This window comes from Chaetura pelagica, unplaced genomic scaffold (genome assembly GCF_000747805.2).
Source record: "Chaetura pelagica isolate M959 unplaced genomic scaffold, ChaPel_1.0 scaffold104, whole genome shotgun sequence".
NCBI lineage: Eukaryota > Metazoa > Chordata > Aves > Apodiformes > Apodidae > Chaetura > Chaetura pelagica.
In genome coordinates this window covers 10495897-10505828 of record NW_009953786.1, presented here as the reverse complement: position 1 = coordinate 10505828, position 9932 = coordinate 10495897, and the positions used below count along the sequence as shown (strand labels likewise).

General features: G+C 41.7%; 1 protein-coding gene across 1 annotated transcript in view; it reads left to right on the top strand.

Annotated features, from left to right (window-relative positions):
- Positions 1–9932, top strand: part of JARID2 (jumonji, AT rich interactive domain 2) — a 226055-nt gene that overhangs the window by 211191 nt on the left and 4932 nt on the right. The window contains 4 exon segments of the mRNA XM_010000948.1: positions 4–81; positions 914–1096; positions 7698–7828; positions 9879–9932. The exon segment at positions 9879–9932 is cut by the window's right edge and continues 11 nt beyond it. Of these exon segments, the coding sequence (XP_009999250.1) occupies positions 4–81; positions 914–1096; positions 7698–7828; positions 9879–9932 (446 nt within the window).

The following is a 9932-nucleotide window of genomic DNA, read 5'->3' as shown; positions in this document are numbered from 1 at the left end:
AACAAACTTGATGATGTGGTACATACCCTGCTGCAAGCCAATGGCACTCCAGGGCTGGAAATGCTTGAAAGTAATGTAATGGTAAGTTAACACTGGGAGAGGTATTCCCATTTGAGAACACGAGGCTAATCAGAAGGCTGGTTGTTTGGGGGGTTATTTTGCTTTTGTCTTACACTATAAGGATGTAGAAGCTGTTGTTAAAATCTGGCTACGTTCTGCTTGAAGTGTTTACCCACATGGCTAACAAGGCTCACATGTTAAAATGCTGACATAGAAAGAAATGTGACAGAGCAATAAATGTCCATTTTTAATCCTGTCCGTAGTACACAAAGGGAGTGTTTTGTAATCAGTTTATCTGCTATGATTGACATGGTGCCAGCATGGATATGAGAAGCCTATACTTCAAAGGAATTAAAAGTGGTTTTGGCTCCGTTGTTTATTTTATGGATAAAAATTCTGGGTTAGTGCATTTAAGTATTAATTTAGGACCCCACAGCAAAAGCAACTCCCTCAGTTCTCCATGTTAACATCTGTAACAGAAGTGTGGTAGCAAGGCAGATTCAATGCCAAATCTGAAAAGATCTAAATGGAAGACCGAATGGCTGGGATTACTTTCTGCAGCAGTAGATACTACAGTTCTGAGGCTTTGTGTTTGAGATTCTTTGGCAAGTGAAAGTTTAAGCTGTTGGTTTCAAAAGAGCCACTTCTGTAATTCCCACTCCAAACACTCAACTTCAGCATGAGCAGAATGGAGGAGAGAAAGCAAACAGAGCTGAGCTGTTAGCAGAGCTCAGCTTTTCTCCACAAGTTAACATGTGGCAGTACCCAGCAACAACAGGGATCTAACTGAAAAGAAAGTTCTGATTTTTTTTTCTCTTTTTCTTTGTTTTGTTTTGCTTTTATGTCTTTCTAGATCTCCCCAGAAATCTTGTGTAAGGAGGGGATCAGGGTGCACCGTACTGTACAGCAGAGTGGGCAGTTTGTTGTCTGTTTTCCTGGATCCTTTGTGTCTAAAGTGTGTTGTGGCTATAGTGTTTCTGAAACAGTGCACTTTGCTACCACCCAGTGGACAAGTATGGGTTTTAAAACAGCCAAGGTAAGTTGAGAAAAGGAGTTAAAATGGATTCACGGCCCTGCCATCTAAAACGACAGCAAACCAGACATTCCAGTATTGTGACACTAATACAACTACGTCTATTTTTGTGGACTATTAAATGAAAAGAAAAGAAAAAGGTTCTGCAATGCATAAGGCAACCTGGTGTTTTAAAGAAAAGCAACTGGGGTAATAATTGATAGCTAACAACTTCTGTATATTTGAAAAAATTCAGAAGATTGTTATGCCTGCAGACCAGTTTGCAAAGAAGCTTTTCAAGGATCCCTTCAGAGCTAATGATAATATATTGTATTATGCTTACTAAGGTTTTTTTTTAAGTGATGTTTTCTAGAACTATTAGAATCTCAGGTGCAAATTATCTGAATAACTGTGCTTGTTAGCTCCTATGATAGGCAGAGTCAATTAATACTCACAGCTGTATTGCTTGTCTTTCTCTGCCCCTATGTTCAGGAAAAGCTGTTGATCAGGGCAATTTCAGTTTTAATTGACTTGAAAATGCTTAGGTTCACTGACCAGCCCCTCCAATACCAAGCTGTTAATAAAACAAACCACGCTTTTCATACAACTGAGGCAAGTTGTCTGCAGAAACAAGCAGGTGAATTGCCCAGTCACCATGATTTTGGCTACATATCTCTGTTCTTGGGTAAAAATATAAGTTGTCACTAACTGTGTTTCCAATCTCCTCAAATACACAATGGTTTACAGATGCTATTTTGGTAGTGTTTTATAGTGAATCCACTAGTCAATTATCATTTACAGCTTCAGACAAAGTGGTTAGTAAGTAATTAAATGTAATATTTCTACAGTTAGGCTTTGGTTCTTTAGGGTTAATGGAATTCTTCCAGCCTGGTTAAACTAAATGTATATTAACTTAGTTTGAAATTAAAGGTTATTTTATTACAGATTTATTTTGGGGGAAGGTGGGAATTGTATGTGTGTAGGCAAGGAATAGGAATCCTGAGCTAACTTTTTCTGTCTGAAGGTACACAATTATATTAACTCCATTATATTAACTGTATTTATTGCTCTAATGAACACTTGTCTGATATTGTGAAAATGCCACTCCTGTAAGAGACAGAAATCACTATGCAGCAATTAAAAAGCTCTTCTTGGTGCCTCAAATCCTAAAGAACAGTTTCTTTTGATTAATTTTTAAGAGCTTTGCACTGGGTAAATATCAGATGACTGAAAATCCAGCAGATTTCAATCTGTGATAACCTACTTTGGAAACTGAAGTCACAGCTCTCACAAACTTTACACAAACCACAGATACACGTTTATATCAAAGTAACTCTGCAAACTCCTACCGCATTGTTCTTTTCCATCTTTTTTTCCTCTTGCCCTTCTTCCCTCAAACTGTCCTATGTTTTTATCTCCCTTAAATTCTGGAAGTTCTTCCTCGCTTCCTTCACTTTGGCAAGGCACTTTGCCATTTTCAAAATCTGGCTGGGATTGTGCTTTTCAGAGGTTGTGAGATGTTCTGTGTAATGAGCAAGATTCCCCTTTTGGACTGTTAATGAACTCTGTGACAAACAACTGTACCTTCCTGTCTATATCTGTTCCCAACAGCAATATTGACAGTTTTCAGCTGTTTGATGCATTGTTTTCATTCTGTGATACTGTGACCTGATTTTTTTTATAGTGACTCTCTTTATATGACTAAACAATATTGTTTCACTTCTGTATTGAATGACTGCTCAATCTCCTTTAATATATGAAAAAATGAAATTCTGCATCTGAAATGGCATTGATTTCCCTTTATAAGAAGTTGGGGTAATTGCTGGAACTAAAGAGTTTGTATAAAGCTTGTGTAAAGGGACAGACAGGTTTCACCTAAACCATATGTGGAACCAGATTGCTGGCTTTTAAAAAACACCCTAAGAGCTCTTGAAATTTTGCACTAAAGATGAGGAGAGGAGGTTTCTAGGTGTAGTGGAAAAGCTTGTGTTGGGAATGGCACAGGGATATCCTTAAATAAGGCATTAGGCAAAGTCAGAAAAATTATCTTAGAAAAAACAGAAACTAATGGAATGCAGTCTGATCTAGAGGCTTGGAGATAAGGAATGTCTTACTTTAAATGAGGAGTTTTGTGGTATAGGGCCTATGGGAGGCTTGGTGGAAAGAAGAGACTCAGCTGATCATACAAGAAGTAGTACATAGGAAAGATGTAGTTAGTTACCCAGTTGGAAGAGAGCTTCCTATCAAATAAGCCAGGTTACTGATCTTCCCATCCTAAGTAGAAAGAGCATGGCATTAGCACTGTGCTCCTTACTGTCCAGCCAAGATGCTGGCAGGGACTTTATATGCATTCCCCTGAAGCAGAGCTTAGGCACATGCCTTTAAAAACACCACAGTTACCATTCCTTGGTTCCTGCCACAGAGCTGTCTTAGCCTGAGCAGACTGGATTGCTTTAGGATGGAACCAAATGGGAGGAGGCACTCCAGAGGTGCACCTGATGTCCTCCAAACACTGGTGGTGGAGGTGTGGCCACAGGATCAGGCTAGACCGCTCTGAAGTAAAGCCATCAGCTTTACTCACACAGAGCTGGTGGGTCCCCAGCATCAACTGTATCACTGTGCAAATCCATTCCTGGTAGTGGAAAAGCTTGTGTTGGGAATGGCACAGGGATATCCTTAAATAAGGCATTAGGCAAAGTCAGAAAAATTGTCTTAGAAAAAACAGAAACTAATGGAATGCAGTCTGATCTAGAGGCTTGGAGATAAGGAATGTCTTACTTTAAATGAGGAGTTTTGTGGTATAGGGCCTATGGGAGGCTTGGTGGAAAGAAGAGACTCAGCTGATCATACAAGAAGTAGTACATAGGAAAGATGTAGTTAGTTACCCAGTTGGAAGAGAGCTTCCTATCAAATAAGCCAGGTTACTGATCTTCCCATCCTAAGTAGAAAGAGCATGGCATTAGCACTGTGCTCCTTACTGTCCAGCCAAGATGCTGGCAGGGACTTTATATGCATTCCCCTGAAGCAGAGCTTAGGCACATGCCTTTAAAAACACCACAGTTACCATTCCTTGGTTCCTGCCACAGAGCTGTCTTAGCCTGAGCAGACTGGATTGCTTTAGGATGGAACCAAACGGGAGGAGGCACTCCAGAGGTGCACCTGATGTCCTCCAAACACTGGTGGTGGAGGTGTGGCCACAGGATCAGGCTAGACCGCTCTGAAGTAAAGCCATCAGCTTTACTCACACAGAGCTGGTGGGTCCCCAGCATCAACTGTATCACTGTGCAAATCCATTCCTGCTTACTGGAAGGTCTGTAGATGTAGCCTTTGTCTCACTAAACGAGAAGAGAGAAGCTGCAAGGACAAGACAATGGGAAATGCTGGTCTCCTAGCTGGTTGTGTTGGTGTGTGATGCCAGAACCAGAATGTCTCCAGGGAGCAGCTGGCCAGGAAACCCACATAAGAACCTGTCATCTCACTTCTTGGCCATGGTGGAGCCCAGTTCAAAGCATCACAATCAAACAGCTATGCTGGGATGCTGAGCAGAGGTTAAAAACTTTGAGAGAGCAGCAAAATGCAAAATACCCACTACTGGGGTGTTTCATTTCAAAAGACGGCTGCATGTCATAGAAAGGAAGCTTGTTAAATTGAGAATGCAGGAAGAGTTGAGTGAGTGTGTCCAGCATAGAAATTGTTTAAAGATGCTGCGTTAGAGGCTCACAGCACAGGCACATTGCCTAGCAAAAAAAATAATAAAAAATTTCAAAAGGCAAACCCCTGCTAAACTTGGCATGGCTAAACAGCAGGGAAATGAGACCAAGAAATCCCTTTTGTGTCCAGAAGATGAAAGTGCAAGTAAAGCAACCACTCTAGCAAGATGCATGTAAATACATAGAAATGCAGACCAAAAAGAGATTATGAAGAACAACTTGCCAAAGTTGTCCCAGAAGAAAAAATAAATGTAGAAAATAAAAAGAGACTGGGGCAATCAGTGTGACTTTTGCAGCAAAGTCATGGACCCCAGGTCTTGAAACTTTTGGAAGGATGTATGGCAGAGTCTGTGAGCATTTCTGGAAGACATTTGCTGAGGTTCCTCAGAAAAGGCTTTTGAAGAAATTAACCTGCCATGGATTGAGGGGAAGAGTTCACACACCAAAAAATAAGTGCTTTAAAGAGAAGCAGAGCATAGGAACAAATGGTCAGTTTTTATCATGGAAGGAGATCTCTTTCTGCTTCCCTCAAGAATTTGTACTAGGACCAGTACAGTTCAACCCTAGGAAAGGAAACAAATAGCAAAACTAATCCTCTATACTGAAGATATTGGTGATTATGACAGCAAAAATTAAAGCTGAGGTGTCACAGGAAGATTTCATGATAGTGAGTGATCTGAGTGAGAAATGATTAACGGTATGAATGAGCCTCTGTATTGCCTATAAGAGGACTGCTCAGTTTGGAAGGTTAATGACTGAGACACACACACACGATAGTAAGATCAGATCACAGGTGGCAGGGTGCCATTGGAACGTAACATTGGAAAGCATGTCATTAAAAGAAATTATTAGGCAGGAGGTCAAAAGCAAGCAAAAGTCTGTTTTAAAATACTTATCTGTGTATTTCAGAACTGTATGGAATGAAAAATAGATGTGAATTCAGATAAATGCAGAGATCCAGCGAGTTGTGCTAAATGGAGCACAGGCCTGTCTTGGGCTCAGGAGGTCCCCAAGCTGCCAGTGAGCAGGAGTGCACCTTGCTTTTCTCTCCAGCCACCCACTGTGGCCTTTTATCCTGGCTGTGTGGGGTGCCTTTGTGGGCTTCTCATCTGGCTCTTACACAGCTTGGACAACATGCAGAGCAAATCTAATGTGCAACAACACTTCTCATCCCACTCCTGAAAGTGCAGCTGTTCTGGCCTCAGGCTCTAGCAGAACCTTCTGAAGAAGGCTTTGCTTACCTGACCCTCTTTTGAACACTTCCTGGTCAGCAAAGCTTACTAATATGTTTTATGATACACATATTAGTTATCACTTCAGTGCACATCATCAGTGCTATTTAAAATGATTACTTTTATACTATATTGGTTCCGATAAAAGAACTACTAAGAACATGTAATAAGGGTTAGAAAGGGGGGGGGAGGGGGGGGAAAGGTTAAAGATGAATCTTTGGTTATGTTTGTGCTGAGTACCTACTTGGTGGGCTTAACTCCTAACCAAAATGGCACCTTCACATTACACACCAGTTTTAGCATAATATGACAACTCTCTGACTCAGTATAAACAAACCATACCTCTTTGGACACTGGGAGATCTCTTGACTTTTCCCAATTACACCGTAAATCACAGGATTTGCCTACATAAGAATTATCAAAAGGCTTAAGGTACCAAAATCAGTTGGTTTGTATTGATGGGAATGAAAGAGACAGTTTTAAAAGCTTACACAGAGAGGAACCAGTAAAAGGCAAAACTGAGCAGAACTGAAACCCCTTCTTTTGCTTGTTGTGTCTTTTCCCTGGCCTCTGCCTGTTTTGCTAGTTGTTGTTTTGACATTTTGGAAGATGCAGAAGAATAGCAGTCCTGGGCTTCAAGCAGGTTAAAAGACTAGGTAGTACTGGATGGCTTCAGGGATTGGGTTACTCCTCTTGCCCTACACAGGAAAAATTAACTTTTAGGGAGAGAATTTTGAGGTGTTGGGTGGTTCCTCCACTGAGCTGCATGTTAATCTGTGCCTGGGGTTCCTTTTTTTTCCTCATTTTCTTGACATCTTTCCTGTCCTTGTCTTGTCCACTGATGAAGTTTAAGTTATTATTTTTTTTTTAATTTTATTTTATTTTTTTAAAAAAGGGTATACCTGAGACGTGGTGACACTGGAGTATTTGCATTTTGCTTCATTCTCCTCGTGTATGCAGACTTAGCGTGTATTTCCCCTGCATTAAGTTTCACAGTAAAGCATATTAAGAAAAGTTAGCACACAGAGTGATTTCTTAGCATATATGACATCGTGCATTGGTGCATTGGAACAGGCTCCCCAGGGAGGTGTGGAGGCACCAACCTGGAGGTGTTAAAAAAAAGCAGGCGGATGCGGTGTTTTAGGAGATGGTTCAGTGGTTGGAGGTGGTAGGGCTGACAGTTGGACTTGATGATCTGGAAGGTCTCTTCCAACCTTGTTACTCTGATTCCATGCATTGCAGTTGGTTTTTTGGCTCTCTACTGGTGCCTTTGAATGAAAACAAAATGTCAGATAACAGGCACTGGGGTATTCTCTGAGAAAGCATGATTGCCACTGTCTGGTAGCAGGCTTTCAGTTGCAGTTTTTGAGTTCTTGTCTGTGCTATTGATTCACCTAAAGCAGAAAATCTTTCGTAGTCCTTTCAACAGCAAGATCCAATTCAGCAAAGCACCTGGGCACCTGGCTTTCCACCGGAAGGACTGATCTAAAATCACCAGTTATGTTTCAGTGTGAAGTTAGGTGCTGGGTTTAAGTTAGGAACATAAATTGTTTAATTTGGAGTGTAAAAAGCTCTTACTTTTGGTTGTTTTACCAGGCTACTTTTTTGCTACACTTAATTCGTTTTTAATAACTTTTTATTTTCAAATTTGCTTAAGCATTAATTTGGCAATTTCTGTCCCAGGAAATGAAGAGACGACATATAGCCAAACCATTTTCAATGGAAAAGTTGCTCTATCAGATTGCAACAGCAGAAGCAAAAAAGGAAAATGGACCAACTCTGAGTACGATATCATCACTTCTTGGAGAGCTCAGGTAATGAACGGGGGGCCTCTTGTACCTGTTTTGTTTTCATTGACAGACTCGAGAGGTGGATGATGTAAGTAGCCATTTCAGACGCATGTCCTTCACTTACTTAACCAAGCAAAAGCCCAGCAAACTTACTTGAAGACAGCCAAATGTGGAAGAAGCAGTTTCCTTGGCTGTATCTGATGAGAGAGTGCCCTTGGTTAGGATGTCTTACTCTAAGAATTCCCTACTTTGGGCACCATCAGAAAATAAAAACCAGAGTTTGCCTTGGGTTTTTATTGTGTCGATTCTTGGTGCTGAGAGTCAAGATTTCCTGATGAATTAGGTAAGCTACATGGGGCCAAGTGGTTAAGCACCTTTCCTCAGTTTTTCAACCTCTTGGCATCAGTAGCTGCTATCAATCCATGTCTGTAATGGGTTGTGCACCAGGAACCCTTGTCTTCAGCATCAAGACAGTGCATTACAGTTGTAGAAGGTGCTTTGTTTACAGAAAGTTGTCTTGCTTGCCGAGTAAGTCAGCAGGTAAAGCATGGGTGCTAAAGCATCTTGCATTAGGCCTTGAATGTTTAAAGGAACAATAATTCACACTCTTTTTTTCTCTCCAGTATTAAAGGAAACGTGTTTAGGTAAGATAGGTAAAAGACAGGTAAAAAAAGAAAATATAATGTTGCCTGGCTTCCTGTGTAATGATCTTCTCTTTTGTTCCCTACCATGTAGTTGCTACCTATCTTTCAAGTTTGTGACAACTGGTACTCGAGATGTCAAGAAAGTTTTGATGAATGGAATCTACAAACTGTATTTAACTAACTAGCATGTTCATTTGGAAAATTGCCAGTGACATATTGAAGGGGAAAACAGCCCATGTGTTGTTTTAGTATTCAGAAAGAAATACAAAGAGGTGTGCTGACTGCTTTACCTGCAGCTGCTTCCCCTGTGGGAATAATCACTTTCAAGTGCACTTTTTTTTTTTTTCCTTTGAAGAGGAAAAGTCTGCAAGTGTGAAAGGTGAAACAGGAAAGTTGGTGCTTGCTGTTAGACCATCACATCGACCTCTATCAGAGTGGTTCTCAAACTTGTTCTTATGCTTAGGTTGGCATTCTGTGGAGGATACCAGTCCTTCCTGTGGCTGCTTATGTAAAACAAAATCCCAAGAAACCAAACCTGGAAAAACCCAACAAAGTGTAATGCTGTACCATAGTTGTTTTGGTTTTTTTCCCTTTGGTTTTGTTTTGCTTGTTTGTTCTGTGTCTTCTGCTGCCTCCTCTCCTGATCTGCCTTGGTTGCTCAGTTTGCCCATGTTGTTTGCTTGCCATGGCTCTCACACCCAACTGTGTCTGGTGGCAAGCTTTTTTATGCTCCCCTTCCATCTGCTCACTCCACACTGTCTTCCACGTAGCTCCAACCTGACCTGCTCTCCTAATGCTGCATACTTCAGCATAGGAAGCATTGTCTACCTTGCAGATGCCATGGGTAAAGGGCAGCTGGAGGGCTTCGTCTTTACTCTTAATTGACATCTCCTTCTTCTGGGTGTACAGCAAGATCTTCGTCTTTTGGTACAATCACTTGCCCTGCTCCCCCTTTCCTGCCTGAAGCACCTCACAGCAGCAGGTCCTCCTTCATCTCTGCCTCCTGGTGAAGGTGGCTGTGTTACTCCTGACAGGATCAGCTCCTCCTCCTCAAGGTGGCTTTTGGCAACTTCAGGAATGACAGTCATGTTAGCCACATCTCACGACTCTCCACATGACCCTGAGCAACCATCAACCTCCAGGAAGTACTCAGCAGTCCCCAGTTCTCTGCGGAGCAGTTTGAGAACCACTGGCTTGATACAGTGGTCGCTGTTAGAATCCGGAGATAGCTTTTGCAATTAGGCAGCGTGTCTGTGGTGCTGGCTGTCTCTCACCACCTGTAGGGAATGGCACCAACTCGCAACAAGACTCAGGGCTTTGCTCTGTGGAGCTAAGGTTTCAGTGACAAAGGTGGTAAAAGGGTGTGACTGTACATGGCTTTGTTGTGCTGTGAGGTGATGCCAGTGTCTAATTGCATGAACCATCCACAGGGACACGGAGCTGAGGCAGCGGCGGCAGCTTTACGAGGCGGGTCTCCACTCTTC